This window comes from Equus asinus, chromosome X, assembly GCF_041296235.1.
Source record: "Equus asinus isolate D_3611 breed Donkey chromosome X, EquAss-T2T_v2, whole genome shotgun sequence".
Taxonomy (NCBI): Eukaryota; Metazoa; Chordata; class Mammalia; order Perissodactyla; family Equidae; genus Equus; species Equus asinus.
Window position 1 is genome coordinate 38,170,126 of NC_091820.1, and position 16,279 is coordinate 38,186,404.

Here is a 16,279-nt window from a genome sequence, read left to right on the forward strand (position 1 = left end):
TATAAGCATTGCTTTCTGAATATAGCCTCTCTCTTCCAAGTCTGAACCAATATAAGCAGTAAGGAAAAGTGGCAAAGCGATGGGACACTGAAGCTTCTAGGGGGCCCAGGAACCCATTTCAGCAGATGTTTGCATGGGGATACCAATTGCACTATCTTAGCATCCTCTCTTGTGTCCAGTTACCATTCAACATAACTCCTCTCTATAAGAAGGCACTTGAGGAATAAGATGGTGTTCCTCTTGCTTTCCCTCATCCATTTATCTTTATATTATTCACCCTCTGACTACCTTTTTTTTTACCTTTATTTCCCTGTAGTAGCCGCATCAAGAACAAGATGTGGTATGGCCTTCTGGGAAGCAAGGAACTTTTCCACCGCTCTTACAGGAAACTGGAAGAACGAGTGCGCCTGGAGGTTAGTGGAAAAGAGGGTAATCTTTCCTGAGCATGGAGAGATGAAGTCTCATGACTTTGGGAATCAACTTTCCCCTACATCCTTGGTTCTTCTCGAGCTTTAACTCTGATCCTCATTGAAAGCACATAGGAGGAAGGCATGAAGATAGATTTCTATTTTATGGATAAGAAAATGATAGCATGAAGAGAAGCCAGAGCCCTTCCCCCATCTCTGCAAATGTCCCTTCACACTGGTATCTGAAGAGCCAGCCAATGAGAACTACTCTTTTTTTCAGTGTGATGGAGAAGCCATCTCCTTGCCGAACCTGCAAGGCATTGTAGTGCTCAACATTACCAGCTACGCTGGAGGTGTCAACTTTTGGGGAAGCAGCACAGCAACCACAGTGAGTATGGAACAGAGGACAGGGAAAGAGAGAGGCTTGACCCCTCTAAGGTCTCTCAGAAAGGAGAGCTGGACTGGCTGGAGTAGGAAGTGGACAATGGGAGAAGAGGAGGTGGACTGGGAACCTTTATTAGCAGCAGCTATATGATCAGGTTTTTTAAGGCAATTACCATCCCAGATCATAAGAATCAACCAAAGACCTGAGGGATCAGATCAATTCTTAGGTATTGCCTGGACTTGGAAGTTTACACTCCTCAGGCCTGACAGATCCTTGAAAGGTTACCCAGGCCAGGCTTTTTTCTCCAAAGAGGTCTGTCAATAAAATCTCCTGGAAAATTGGCCATGGCCCCTTTTCTCTGAGCTCACCCAAGAAGGCCATGAGGCCAGTGGGACTGGCCTTGGGGATTTATGATGCTGGATTGGTCAGGGAGGGAACCAGCTAAGAGTTGTGATCTCAGTGCCCTTTTCCCAGATTGTCTTCCTGGCCTCATCTTTCCGCTTTTAATATGTAGTTTCTCCACTCTTCATGAGCTAAAAAATTCTCACCAGGAGCCTCCAAAGCATACTCGCTTGTGATGGACAAGGTGTGGCTTCTCAAGGGTGGGATATATGACACAGTTCTTCCTCCTCAGGAATATGAGGCTCCTGCAATAGATGATGGGAAGCTGGAGGTAGTGGCAATCTTTGGTTCCGTACAGATGGCAATGTCCCGTATCATCAACCTGCATCATCATCGCATTGCCCAGGTAGGCAAGGGCTGGGTGGGCACGAGAAAGAGGCTGAGCACTGTGGCTACAATCCAGGATGTGGGGTAGTCTCAGGAAGTAACTGGGTATAAGAGTGGCAGGGCAGAGGGGGGAGGCTATCTGGTGGGCAGCAAGGTGCTGGCTGAGGTTGGAGTAAGAAGCAGTAGGTACCAAAGGAGCAAAAAGCCCATAGGAAACAGGTGTTTCCTCTCTGGGATAATCTCATTCACAGTCTGCCAGTCCTGCTTCAGATATACATTAAGGCCATGACTGAGAGATTATCAGATTGGTCTAGAGTAGTTGCCTCATTTTTCTCCCCCATTCTGCCTCCTCCTCTTCTCTGGCAGTGCCGTGAGGTGATGATAACCATTGATGGTGAAGAAGGTATCCCAGTGCAGGTGGATGGGGAGGCCTGGGTTCAGAGGCCAGGCCTTATCAAGATTAGATACAAGAATGTTGCCCAGATGCTGACAAGAGATCGGGTAAGAAGGGGAAGTCTCATCTTGGGCTCCTACATTGTCTCATCTACTGCTGTCACTTGAGTACTGAATACTTCCAGTCAAGCAGAATTCCTCAGAGGGAGGTGTGCATGCTACTTATATCAGAGTCACCTTGAATGCTTGTTAGAAATGCACATTCCTGGGTCTCACATCAGGCTCACTGAATCAGATTGGGGATGGGTAGTTCCTGGGAACTTGCATTTGTAAACAAGCTCCCTGAGACATTCTGATATATACTGACATTTGCAAACCATTGTCCAAGAGAGTGAGACAAAGAGCTCTCTCCTGTGGTTTTGAACAGAGTTGTCCTCCTCCCGCCACTGCACAGTGAGCTAAAGGCCTCAGGTGGTTATGGGTAAATCTGCTCCTTCAACAAGAGATTCTTCATTGAATATGGTCTTTAGGTTCCTCTAAGGTTCCTAAAATGCTGCATTCACAAATCTCATCCACTTCAGCTAAACCATTTAAAGCTAGAAAGGAGACATTATTGATCAAATGCTCAGTCTTGGAGACTTTCTTCCACTCTGACCTGTGGACAGTCCATAGAAACAGCAACAGAGAGGGGAGAGGGAGTCTAGTTTATAAACTGCCTACTTTATGCTGGGCACTTTACATATATTCTCTCAAGTAGGTCCTCCCACCAATCCTATGAGGTAGATACACTTATTCCCACTTTACAGGTGAGGAAAAGGAGGACCAGAGAGGTTAAATAATTTGCTCAAGGTCACATAACTAGTAAATGACAGAAGCATGATTCAAAATAAAACTAGATATGTCTGGCTCTAAAATCCATCACAACATATTGCCTAAATTTGGCAAAGAAAGGAGTATGAAAGGTGTCCATTCTCTTACTGATCATGATGCCCTCATGTAGGAGCTTCTGGGAGGCAGACATCTGTCTGATTCAAGCACATTGTCCCAAGACTCAGCACAGTAACAACAACTAAAACTAAAACTAAAAGTGCCTAGTATGAAAGGGACATTGAATAAAATGATGGATAGATGTATAGGTGTGTAGATGGATGTATGGGGGGATGGATGGGGCCATCTTTCCCCTTTACTCACTATACCTGCAAATATCAGACTCATAGACAGATCTGTCACATGCCCTCTTAGTTACAACAATGCTACAGCAATCATTGGAATCTGCCACTATTTTCACCTCCAGGACTTTGAGAACTCAATGAAAATGTGGGAGTACAAGCATACTGAAATTCAAGCTGCCTCTCAACCCCAGCTGGACTCCAAGGAATCTCAATATAGCCTCTCTGATGAGGAGTATGCCCAGATGCAGCACTTAGCTCAGCTTGCAGAAAATCTCATCAGCAGGTAAGTAGACTGGCCCAGATACAGGGCTGAGAATCCCAAGAAGAGATAGAGAGAAGCCGATTTGTGTCTATTGGCTACTGGGGAGCTCTGCCTCAGAAAGGAGTCTTGCCCAGAGCCCTAAAGATTAAAAGGGACCCTGGCAATCCAGGCCGGAAATAGTCTTTGTGCTCAGCAATAAGGCAGCTTGGATCTTTCCCATTAGGCCCAGAGATGAACTTTGATGTCCTCCTGCTGCCCGTGACCCAACAGGACTGAGAATGTTTATCCTTGCCCTTAAATATCAGGAGGGCCTTGGAGTTCCTGGAGTTAGCTGCCCTCCTCTATTCTGGCCTCCCACTCTCCCGAAGCACACAGTATCTAATTCAGGTGAGACAAGGATGGACAAAGGTGAATACCTAGAGAAGAGTAGAAACATTTTCTGGCATAAGTGGCTACCTAGAGACAAGTATAAATAACAGGAGGGAGTAAAGAATCCAATTCAGGGACCCAGGGTTTTCATTTCTACCTTTACTCCAACCCTCACCAGCACCCTAGGCCAGAAGTCCTTCAGAACTCCAGACTCATCTATCGTCCTTGCTTTATTACAGACTTACTGACCTGAGCAAGGTCCACCAGCATGTGTCTGTCCTCATGGATTCTGTGAATGCCAGTGCTAACATCTTGAATGATATATTTCACAGCCAAGACAGTGGCAATGAGGCAGGTGCAGCTTCCTGCACTCCTATTGAGGTAAAGGGAGAAGGGGCAAATAAAGGAAAAGAGTCAAATCAAATAGGAAAGGGGATAAAAGAGAAGGAAGGGGAGCCAGAGGCTGGGTGGAGAAACTGGGAAAATGACATGGCAGGAAACTAATGGATAGAGTGGAGGGGAAGGCAGGTATTCCTTGACTTGTTACAGGTCCAGAGTAGCTACGGGGGGAATCCCATAGCAGATTTCATCAGCCTGAGAGCTAGCTCTCTTCTCTGATAGCCATCTACCACACTGGCCTCGGGGGAGAAATAGCCAGTGAATGGAGAGAAACTTGGCCTAGGCCCTTCCTCATCCCAGGTGGATCCCTGTATAACCTGTTAAGGTGACACCTATTAATTGAAACCTGAGCTCCAAGCTGCCTTGGTTTCCCTCTTGAGAAAAAAGTCCAGATTAGGATACTTGATGTTAAATGTGCCGTCCCCTGACTTTACTCACTGCCACAAGCTTTAAGTGATGCTGTTATAAACTAACTTTAATACTAAGCAAACGATACAAAAGGGCCGCATACAGGGTCAGGGTCTCCTAGAATATGGGTTACTTATTTATTCTGGGCCTGATCTTAGTTGGAGGAGATCTGGAGCTCAAGGAGGCCTGGAGTTTCAAGAAGAAGATAATTGGGCCTAATGCCACCTACCATGGGAAAGGTGGTTTTAGCTTAGTGGCAGCAAGTATCCTCAAATTTACTCTCTGGTTTGCATATTTCTTATTTCCCTATACCCACAGCATTCAATCAATGATGCCAAATGCCAAGTTGTGCTGTGCCACTTCATAGGACACACCAATACAACTGTACCAGTAGTTGACAGCTGGCATCAGTTCTGATTGGTTGATGCCCATGCTGTACGAGTCGTGCTATATTTTGAATATTACTTTTTCACCTACAGCCACATCCTACTAGCCTGCTCCTACCTTCCCATGGAGAAGCCAGCTGCATGCTTACTAACCAAAAACTCCTCTGTCTTTGTCTTTCCCTTCCTTTCTTTTCCTTTCGTCTCCTCTCAGACTCTAAACAGAAATGACGCAGTAGATGTTACATTTAGTCTTAAAGGGCTCTACGATGACACCAAAGCTTTCCTGGATGAAAACTTGGTGAGTGGAGGGGGTTGGAACAAGGGAGGGCAACGTATCCCATCTGAAGATGGTCATGATCTATGCTTGGTTCTAGGGCATTGGAAGACATGTAGGAGCATTTTGGCCAGGTGCTTACCTGCCAGTCCCCGCTGTGTCATCCTCACCCAGGGTTGTCATTAACTGTATTGCTTCATAGGTTATGCTAATCCATAGGGACTACCATATCCTTGAAGAAAAGTCTCTCCCTCTCCGTTGGCAAATGTCTCCTGGGTCAAGACCAGGCTAATCAAAAGTAGGATGTTCTCATCATACCTAATACAGCTTCAGAAGAAAAGGATGGGCTCTTTTGACTGCTTTGTATCTCCCAAGTTTCCACATACCTCTCTCACCATGTGGGAAGACAGTATGAAATAGTGAGAAAAGTTGGAGACCGCTACATTCAAATCCCAAATGTGCCACTTACTTGCTGTATTAGTTTCCTAAGGCTGCTGTAACAAAGTACTAAAGCCTGGATGACTTACAACAGAAATGTATTGTTTCACAATTCTGTAGGCCAGAAGCCTGAAACCCAGGTGTCAGCAGGGCCACGCTCCCTCTGACACCTGTAGAAGAATCCTTCCTTGACTCTCCCTCGCTTCTGGTGGCTTGCTGGCAATATTTGGTGTTCCTTGGCTTGTAGATGCACTACTCCAACCCTCCATCTTCGCGTGGTGTTCTGTCTGTGTCTCTCTGTCTTCACATGGCCATCTTCTTATAAGGACACCAGTCATACTAGATCAAGGGCCTGCCCTACTCCAGTATGACCTCAGTTTAATAACTAATTACATCTGCAATGACCCTATTTCCAAGTAAAGTCAGATTCTGAGGTGCTTGGGGTTAGGATTTCAATATATCTTTATTTTGGGAGGGAGGTACAATTGAATCCGTAATACTAGCTGGGTGTAGTAACTTCGCCTTGCTGAGTGTAGTTTCCCTATCTACAAAAGAGGAATTGTAATCTCTACCTCTCCAGGTTGTTGTGAGGATTAACAAACTATTGTATGGTAAGTGCCTAGCTGTGGCTGGCACACAGTAGCAAGTCGATAGATGGTAGATTTTATTAGTGGTAGGGAAAATGGACGGAGGCTCAGTTTTCGAGCTACAAAAATAGTTGCATGTTCTTCATAATGCAAAGCCCATAGGCACACTTGGTGAGTGCTCTGATGAGTCAACTGACCATGACCACCCCACTCTTGGATTGGCTGCTAAGGCCCTGAGGCAGGTGTTAGTCTTGCCTCTCATCTAATTAAGTTTTATTTGAAGAGAGGCTTCTGAGTTGACATTGCGAGAAGTGCATCTACTCCCCTTTTCCACTTGCACAGGCAGCAGAGTGGCTAAGGCAATCAGGCCAGGCTGTCCCAGCATCTGAGCCCCAAGCTAGAGTCTTTCAGCCTCAGACAACAGCAACAGAAGTACCTTCTATATATAGGCAGAGCTCAATGGCCTTGCTGGTTTGGGCAGCAGGAAATATAAGAGCTTGGCCTCTCATTGCCACTCAAGATTTCTTGAGGCTCATGGCCTGAATATTGATTCATACCAGCCAACAACCCAAATTGAGTACACACCACACAATATAGGACATGATAAGGAACCCCACACACATGCACATGTCCAAATGAGGCCAGGGGGCAGACAGCAGCTAACTAATAATGACCATGTATCTCCAGAAAGGCTATGTCACGGAGGTGGCATGGAGATAAGTTTTCTTTCATTTGGGTGTTGTTATTCCTCCTCTTGAAGGAGGGGGACAGTAAGAAGTTTACTGTTGGCAGAGGGATGTAGACTTATGATGAAGGAAATCCCACCCAGTAACTTCCGCTTTCCTTATTTGGCAATCTCATTGCCAAATAAATATGCTGGGACAGTGATATGTTGGGACAGAAACCAAGAAATGAGCAACAAAATCCTCTGAGTCGATTTGCACATTTACCTCAGATAAGAGTCCTGGACAAGGTCTTTATTGGAGCCAGGACAAGAGAATAGAGCATGAGACTCAGGCCCACCAACCTACTATTTTTCAGAGCCTGAGTCTCCAGATGCCAAATAGGAAGTCATTAGGAATCCATTTTATTCCTCTCCTTTTATGATTAGGAATCATTTTCCAGGGCACCAATTTGCTCTTTCTTCTCTGTGGCTTTGGGTTTGACTACCAAACCCCTTTTGAGCATTGCTGGCAATTATGCCCCTAAGGACTTCCTGCTCTTCCTTTCTTACCTTGAAGTGATGGTCATTTCTACCTGACATCCGCTCTCCCCCATCCCATCGCCATGTGCACACAAATGTCCTGTGCATCTGGGCTACTCTGTACTGTCCTAAATCATTAGTTGTAAAACAAAAGTAAGAGATTATTCGTCAGCACTGACTTATTTCTCTCTCATATCCAAACCCGACTGGACATAACTTCTAACCTTATCCACCCGCCACCCGTTTGTGACAGTTGGCAAGGCTTCATTTACAGCTGGAGTACCAAGTGGCCCATGCACAGCAAGAAGCCATATAAGTGCCAGATTGAAAGTAGAATGCATGCCATGGAGGAGAAGTGAGGCCAAGTTAGGTAGGCCAAGTTAGGGCTCAAGATATCAGCATGCATCTATTTTCCAAGCTCAGTATTTACTGGAACATGAACTATCTCACCTATGTTGTTGGTCTAGGACTTGGTTTGTCTGAGTTGGAGATGGTGCCAGAAGAATCTATTTTAAGTCTCCCATGGACTATAGATAGTTCATCCTGTGGGTGCTGGGAGTTACTAGGGAATGCTTAAGCTATGTTTCCTGAACCTGTGAGACAAGTCATCTGGAACTCATTTCTTAATGAGTGAATAACTAGGGGCTAACGCACAGCCTGGGGAGGCAACCCCTCTTTGCCAGGAAGGGAAATTTTGAGCCACTCTCTCTCTAGCCCTCTCCTTGCTTCACAAAGCAGCCTTTGAATTATGCTAACTGTGTAGTAAAGATCTCCCCAGCATCTGGCCACCCCACATATCCTTTCTGCGACAATGTGGTTTAGAGGCTAGCTATAGAATTAAACATATGAGTTCTGTCTAGCCATGTGATCTTGAGCACTAAATTTCTTTAAGTCCGTTTTCTCACCTATAAAATGAGAACAACAGTACCTTGTAAGGTACTGAAAACTTATTGGGAAGATGGGATGAAATCATTTACGCACAGTGCCTAGCATAAAGTATGTGCTCGAAAATTGGTAGCTGTTATTTAGGGGGGGGCACTTAGATGCCGGCAGGGACTTGAGGGTCAAGGGTAGGACCCTTGTCCTGGACCCTAAGCTGTAGGGGTATAACTCAGTGTTAGTTGACACTGGTCAAAGGGCCTTTCTGCTGGCCAAACTATGAGCACACCCAGCCCCAAGGAAAGCCTCACCATCTGGTTGTTTCCTGGGTCTGCCTGTTGGAAAGAAAAGAGCTGGCTACACTTTCCTATGACCCCAAGGTCAAAGGAGATGCAAATTGGCCCCCTGTGATCTCATGGCCTCTAGCAGGGACTGGGATTAGGGGAGAAGGCAAGAATCTATGAAGGCAGGGTGCTAGGTGTTGGACACTCACTCTTTTTCCTGTCTTCACCAGCTGAGAAATGCTGAGGATGAGGCCACACTACAAACCGCCCTGGATGCCATGAATAAGGAGTTTGAAAAGCTATCCAAGATTGACTGGATGAGTTCAATCCTTGTTCCAGAGGTATGTGACCTGGGGATTGAAAAATAAAGGGGAAGAGGGATTCTTCCTTGGTGCTTTACCTTCCAGTGTGGGCCAGGACATAGTGACTGATGTAACAGAGGGAGTCCAGTAGTGGCTTTCAGCTTGAGCTTGATGGAGACTTCTCTTCCCATGTCCTCATCATAAGTAGACAGGACAAGGAAGAAAGCACACTGAAAAATTAGATGGCCATGGGAAAGTAACCAGAAAGAAGAACACTCCGTGGCAGGAGATGATTGGGAAAGAATGAGCAAGATTGTTTTTTTTTTGTGCTGTTCTCCTGGCCACAATTCCCCTTCCCTTCTCAGTATCTGCTGCCAGGACTGAATTTCATTTGGTAACTACCATTATGGCCATACCAGTTGTTTACAGCCAACATCTGTTCTTAATGGTTGGTGCCCAGACCATACTGGTGGTTAAATCTTCCAAATATCACCTCTCCCTGCTGCTTCCTGCCCCTCCCACCCCCCTGGGAGGATATCAGGCTCTCTCGGTGCCTTCCCCTAGCAGGTATGTGGCTTAAAAGAAAATCAAGCATGGCAGCAGTGGCTCCAATGCAGCTGTAGGGACGCTGTCATTTGTGGACAACTCTGAGTGCTTTCCTGTGATCAAAACATAATCTCATTTCATAAATCGAATGACCCAAAGATGTCCACCTGTCACTAGGTAAATTATTCCCCTATGGTCTGACAGCGTTTTTCTTTATCTCTCTCCACCATGGAACTTCTCATTCCAACCTGTAGGAATCTCTGGTTCCCTTACTCATTATACCTGTTTTCTGGCTCCATACACCACTTATATGCACGTGAGTAAGCCTTACAGGCATGTTTGGACTAGTGCACCAATCAGGCTACCATTTAAGAAAAACAGCCGTATACAAATTCAGGTCTTAAAGGATTTAATAACTTTCTCATATACCTTTGCTGATCTTGATCAGTAGCCCTCTGGGGAAGGAAAACGTGCTGTTATGCAGAAAAGGAAGCAAACTCTTGTAGTACCCCCTTTCTATTATTACTCAGTTCAGCTATATCTCATCAAGCTCCTGAGCTACGTGAATGGGCTGGATATTGAGAGAAATGAGACAAACAGTTCATGCCCTGAGGTCTCAATATATGAGTCTGCCTGACCTAGGGCATAATCTCTTTTCTGGACTTCAGTATATCCATAAAGATGAAGGAGTGAGGCTCTAAAGAAGGGCAGAGTGGATTCAAAGAAAGCCAGGAAGATGTTGCTCATTCACTTGACACCAAACTTGCTCATCTTAAGGCCACAGAAGATTCAGATCCACTTTGGTGGGGAAAAGCAGTTTGGAAATCAATTGTTCATTGGACTTTCCAAGGCTTAGGCTGAGCAAGAAGGTCCTGTGCCCTTCCTTTAGGTTTCTTCTGAAAGGCGATTCTGAAGGCCAGTGTACGTAGCATAGAGGAGAGAGGGTAAGTGGGAGTCAGAGCAGGAAGAGGAGGAGGACAGGTTTACACCCTTCTTCTAATGGAAGAGATCGGAGGTATAAATCATCTTGAAGAGAAGAAAAGCCCAAAGTTTCTTGGAATGTGTTTGGCTGGGCTTTCTGGCAATGAAGTTAATCTTGGAATTATGTTTTACTGAGACCAGTAGTAAAACAAGACACTTTAGAATGAGCGAGAGGACTGGGAGGCTCAGCTGGAATTAAAGAGCCTGCATGATTTGTATAGCAGAGAACCCACCCACATCCATAATCAACAGCAATGTGTAGAGAAGCCTCTTTGCATTTCAGATAGGGAAACAGGTGGCCTGGGAGGCAGGTTCTTCCCTATTTGAAGGTATTTGGCCAAGGGAGTGAGTTGGGGCTCACCAAACCGTATGTCTAAAGGAAGGGGTGCTTTTTTCTAACTCATGCAGAGGTGCTATATGGGCTAGCAGTGACCCTAGCAATCTCACCCTAATCCCTAGCCACATGACCTCAGGTGACATAATTGAACTCTCTGAACCTCGGCTTCCTCATTTCTAAAGTAGAGATGATAATAGCCACCTTCCAAGGTTGTCTTGGGGCTTATATGCGAGCATTTATTAAAGCATCTAGCAACGCACCTAGCACAGATCTTGATAAAGATTAGTTACCATTCTAGGTCACAGGGCTAGTGATTAGGGGTGTCTCCCACAGCTGGATAGATAGCAGATCTGCCTGTTTTCTGCAGTCATCCTTGTTCACCATCTTGCCAGGCCTCTAGGAATTGTTTCTGAATGTTAGGCAACTAACATTGTGACCTTCCTCTTGCTGTGGTTTTCCAGGAAAAGTCTTCAGACACTGACAGTAGAAAATTGAAAGTTAAGTTCCCCAAATTGGGGAAGAAGAAGCTAGAAAAGGAAGACAAGCCTAAATCAGGCCAAAGAGTTCGGAGTTTTATTGGTAAGTCACCTCCACAGGGATAGGGGTCATGAAGATTTCCCCAGCAGCCTGGGTACCTCCTAGAGACCTAAAGCTCCCGTTAGAAATGTTCCCAGGTATGGTGGCGATGGAGGGAGGAGGAGGCAAGCTGGGAGCTAACCTTAAGCAATGCCAAGCAGTCTCTAGGACAGAGTGTGAGTTAGAAAGTGATATGGACGTTGGTATGGGGAGAACCTGAGAAGGAACCTTGCTGTGTGGTCTCTGATATAGACAGCTGAAGAGAAAAATGAGAACAGGCAGTTACTTTTTTTCTGCCTGACCCACTCTTGTCCTTAGTTGATAAGGTATAAGAAAATAGTGATCCTTAGATCTCTCTCCCAGTCAAATTCAACTACAAGCTTTTGGCCCTGCTCCAGAAAGCAGTATTATTTGAGATGGGTTGGGGGTGTCAGTGCTGAGCACCTACAGGCTCAGAAACAGGTTACGTGACTTATCTAAACACGTTTATTCCCTATCTGTTATAGTAAGTCCCTGGAAATGCAAAATTTCTATGTTTCATTATTTGACTTTTGGTTCCATCCCTTCTTCAGAATTGGACTTAAGCATTACTGATATGTCAGTGGGGCTCAAAAGGTTCTCCTAGAGTTGTCAGTTATGCCAATTCTGATGTCAATGGGCTCTCCTAAATTTTGGGCCTAGACAACCTGGAAACTTGAGAGATATAGCAATAGTGGACATGGGGGAAAAGGGATGGAGGGTGGTGGTTTGTTTTGTTTTTGAGGAAGTGAGAGTTTGCACAGATGCCAAAAGAGAATCTCCTGGACCAAGCTGTGTTTCCTCAAGTTTGCTTCAACTGGTTTGATTCCCTAAGATTCTGCCAGGTGGGAGACCATGGTATTTGAGACATTTTCTGAAGATTCTAAAGGGATCAATAGCAGTTCCATGGATTATCAGGTTCTGAGAACTCATCTCATTTGTGTTTGGCTCACATAGTGACAGCTAGTTTTCTCGGATGGTTCAGAAATGGTTGGTACAATAGGAACAAACCAGTCTGTCCTCTAACGGACTGTTTGTTTGCTCTCTTTAGGGTCCATACATTTGGGCATCTGGCAATGTGCTGACCTCATTATGTCTATACTTGTTTTCTCTCTGAAGGAAATTTGTGGCATCGCAGAAATCGTGAAGATGAAGCAAAAGATGATGAACCTCCAATGTCATCAAGATCTCAACTGTAGCCCTTGAAAGCTGGAAGGAGAACTCAAAATGTTTAGAAACTCTTGAAACCTCAATACAGGCTAGACTACATTATTTCAGAAAAAAATGAGCACCACCAAGAAAGATCCTCCAATTCTTTACACTAATGCATTTTTCCTGGACTCAATCAGGTCTCCTTAGAGGTTTACATTTTCTCATTGGCCAAAGATTCTTGTTTCGAGTTGTCTTGTTCAGTTCTTCTTCTCTTTGTGCATCTTGAGCAACCACAGTATTTAATTGGGATAAGCTCTTTATGAATGGCCTGGGATCTACAAAGGATTCAAGGAAGTTCACCTCTTTAGGGAGTTTGTGAATGGTTTTCTCTGACGGGCAGAGAAACTGTTGATGCTTGGGAATGAATGAAAGAAAGAAATACTCTCAGGGAGATGAGAAGAGGGTCAGGGCAGCCAAGCTTGGTTGTGTTTCTCCCCTAATCCCTGCCAGTTGCAACTTGCAACTTCAGGAGGTCTCTTCTAGTTGGCTTATTAAGATGAGAACTAGGTCTTGGGGGCTTATCCACTTATCTGTTACAATCATCACCATGTGAAATTTTTTCTTGTACACGGGATGACCGCTCTCTCTGCAAACCCTTTGTTTTTCCATGTGTTTCCATGTGTGCATGTATGTCTTTGCATATGTCCAGGTGGTGCTCTGGTGGCTGGGTGGGCCCATTGGTTGGAACTCACTCCTATGGCAACCATATAGGCTCCTACTGCCTTGATCCTAGCCTGCATGCCTCCATGGAGTGTTTGCCTGAATTCTTGCTGGATTTTTTAACTAAATGTTTTGCCGCTGTGCTGCAGTATAGATTATGTATAGAGACATAAAGATGTATATATAAATATATATATTTTTTAAGAACTGAAAATACAACTCGACATCTAAGTGACCCTATAATTTATTGTGCTAACCAAGGAATCCCTCCCCACCCTTATCCCATCCCCCACCCCCATTACCCTACACATACAAACATATGCCTCTACCAACTGCCCTAGTTCTTGGTGGAGCTTCTAATCTTTTGGTGCATTTTCAGTGTCTTAGAAGTGGTTGGGATCCACCTATAGCCCAGCTGATTCTGACGCCCCCTTAAAATTCTGAGCCAGGCCATGGAAAGGGGAACAAAAACACCAATGCCCTAGAGAAAGGAGCTAAGCTGGCATGCTGCCCTTTTTGCTCTATTTGTCCTGGACTCTACATCAGCAACTGCCCCGGCCTGTGCTGTCCCCTTCCCCAGTAAAAAGACTATATGGAGCAATCAGGCCTTGAACTCTGTGACTTAGATGCAAGTCACAGCCCAGGCCCTTCCCCACAAGCCCCATCTTGGCCTGCATCTTCTGGACAAGCGGTTGGGTCAGTCCCCAAATCACCTTTGAATCTCCCATCTTGCTCCTTTCCTTTGAGTACAGAGGGACATTGAAAGTGACCAGAAAGAACATGGGCCTGGGAAAATGGAGGCTAAAAGCCTCTGCTTTTCCCCTGGTTCTTCTTCCAAATTTCTCATGAAAACAAACTAGGCCAAAATTGCTCCAAATCCCAATTAGCATTTTTTTGGAATGCCTGCTCCCAGTCAGGGAAATCTAATCAAACTCCAGTGTCCAGACAGGTTCTCTCTGGTCTGCCTTGTATCCCCACCGCTTACCCCCAACTCATTCCTTTGGGTAAGTGTCCCTTCCCACTTATTAACAGAAAGCCAGAAAACTGGCCTCTCCCTACTTCTCAGACAAACTCAGCGTGCTCAGTTACCTGACTCAGTCCAATGGCTGGTCCATCGAGGTGCACAATCCAGACTTCAATCACTGGTTCTCAACTCTGGAACTCCACCAGCCTAGCCCACTTAAACCAGCCACCTGTGTTCCACCTCTGCAGGGGTGAGGAGAAAAATACTAACAAGGGGATAGTCCCCAAACGTCTGGTTGTTATGCCAAACAAACAAAGAAGTCCTAGCTCTACAACTAGGGAAGAAAGTTAATGGAAAAAGATGAGAGAAAACATTTACAATTTAATTAAGCATCAGCATATGTTAACTTTTTCTACGTATCTAAGTGGGGAGTGTGCTGTTGCTATGTACTTTGGCTTTCTTTGCATCACTCTTTCTTCCCAGGAGGAGGTATTAGATCAAATCAGCAAGGTCATCATGGCAGCCCGACTTGGCTCTTCTGCGGCTGCACGCACACTCACAGAGTTGGGAACCAAGTTGCATTTTCCTCAGTAGAACATTTTCCAAAATGGAAAATTTCTAAATGAGCAAATTTAAGGAAACAGAAGGAAGTCCTGGGAGAGGGTAGGTAGCCTTATCTTGGCAGTGCCTAAGCAGGGCTGTGTCTTGTAATTATTTTTATCACCAATGATAGTAAACTGTAATAGGACTCCATCTTTTGTGCTTTCTTTGCTGACTTGCTATACATCTTTGTACATTGTAATGCTACTGTTGCTCTGTTGTACCATCTGTATTCCCTTTCACCCACCCTGTCGTCCCACCCTGAGTCAGAATGATATTGAATGAAACCACTAGGATTGGGGCTGGAGTCAACTTATGGAATTGATAAGTAATAAGGCCCAGGAGCAGGTGTGGTTTGCTAAGTCACTTGGTTACCTCCTAAATTGCTTATGTACCAGTTGCTTCCCAAAAAGAAAGACAGCTTGCTTAGCACCTGTTCTTGCATGTACTAGCTTGGAAATAAAGCAAGATGTGGGGAATCTCTTTCTCAAAGGAGTTGGCTTAGCCTCTAGAAGCATAAGCTCCTTTCAGGACATCATTGTTAAGTACTTGCAGTAATACCAGTGCTCAGGTGATGGGACCAGACACCAAATATCCATTTCAATTATGTTCAGAGATGCCATTAAGAGCCAAAGTTCTGGGGTTTGGTTGCATCTTTGGTAGCACTTTCTGAGGAATTGATTAGGTGGGCAATTCCTGGCCAGAAGAACAGTGGGGAAGGAGAACACCAGTGGACTTGGACTGCCACCAACTGCTTCTGGTGTTAATACAGGTCAGCAGTTATCAGTCCCCTCTCCAAAAAAGACCTGTGCTGTGTCCAAAAGCGCAGGGGAAGAATATGGAAAAGATTTTCAACTTAATAAATTAGGTTAAATGTTGATCAGAAGAAACAGTTGGGGTCAACATCATCCTCCCTCAGGACACAAGCAGAAGAATTTTAGTTTCATAAAAGATAGAAACTAATATCAAAGCAACCAAACCCCTTAGCACCATTGCATCCTGTAAAGAACCTCAATTGGCTATATGGTTTGTGGAATTGCATTTGTCTATTTGCTAATCCGTAATCCATGTTGTTTTCTGTTCTGTGTTTCTTTTGTTTCCTCAGAGGCCCCTGCAAATAAGCGGCAGGGCCAGGGGCTGGTTGGGGGAGGAAGCTGGGGCAGTTATGGGGTAATAGAAAAAAGCCGAAAGAAAAGGTCCACAAAGTGTGCCTATTCCTCCTCCCCCCCAAAATGGAACACCGGTCCTCAAAGTTAATAAAGTTTTGCTTCTTAAAATATTTTAATAAATAGATAAATGTAATCAACACCAATGTCTCATCATTTAACTCGGCATGGAGGGAGTTGAATGGTGGTGGAAATAAGGGGTGGGCTTGGGTGGTCATCCAAGCTCTAAACAAGCCACATGCATGTAGGGATGGCAGGCGAGGGAGGACAGCAGCAGCACAAGCCAAGGCTCTTCATCAGGGTGATTATAACACTAAAAGGGCTGCCACAAAAAGCTCTAA

At 45.0% G+C, this 16,279-nt stretch overlaps 1 protein-coding gene across 1 annotated transcript in view; it reads left to right on the forward strand.

The window, feature by feature from the left end:
* The window catches only part of DGKK (diacylglycerol kinase kappa), a 116,070-nt gene extending 100,000 nt beyond the window's left edge, over window positions 1–16,070 (forward strand). Inside the window, exons 19-28 of the mRNA XM_070502792.1 lie at window positions 317–413; window positions 688–795; window positions 1,427–1,540; window positions 1,888–2,022; window positions 3,209–3,369; window positions 3,957–4,098; window positions 5,122–5,208; window positions 8,807–8,917; window positions 11,204–11,321; window positions 12,456–16,070. Of these exons, the coding sequence (XP_070358893.1) occupies window positions 317–413; window positions 688–795; window positions 1,427–1,540; window positions 1,888–2,022; window positions 3,209–3,369; window positions 3,957–4,098; window positions 5,122–5,208; window positions 8,807–8,917; window positions 11,204–11,321; window positions 12,456–12,535 (1,153 nt within the window). The 3' untranslated portion in view covers window positions 12,536–16,070. The remainder of the gene's footprint in view (window positions 1–316; window positions 414–687; window positions 796–1,426; window positions 1,541–1,887; window positions 2,023–3,208; window positions 3,370–3,956; window positions 4,099–5,121; window positions 5,209–8,806; window positions 8,918–11,203; window positions 11,322–12,455) is intronic.
* The last annotated feature ends 209 nt before the right edge of the window (window positions 16,071–16,279 follow it).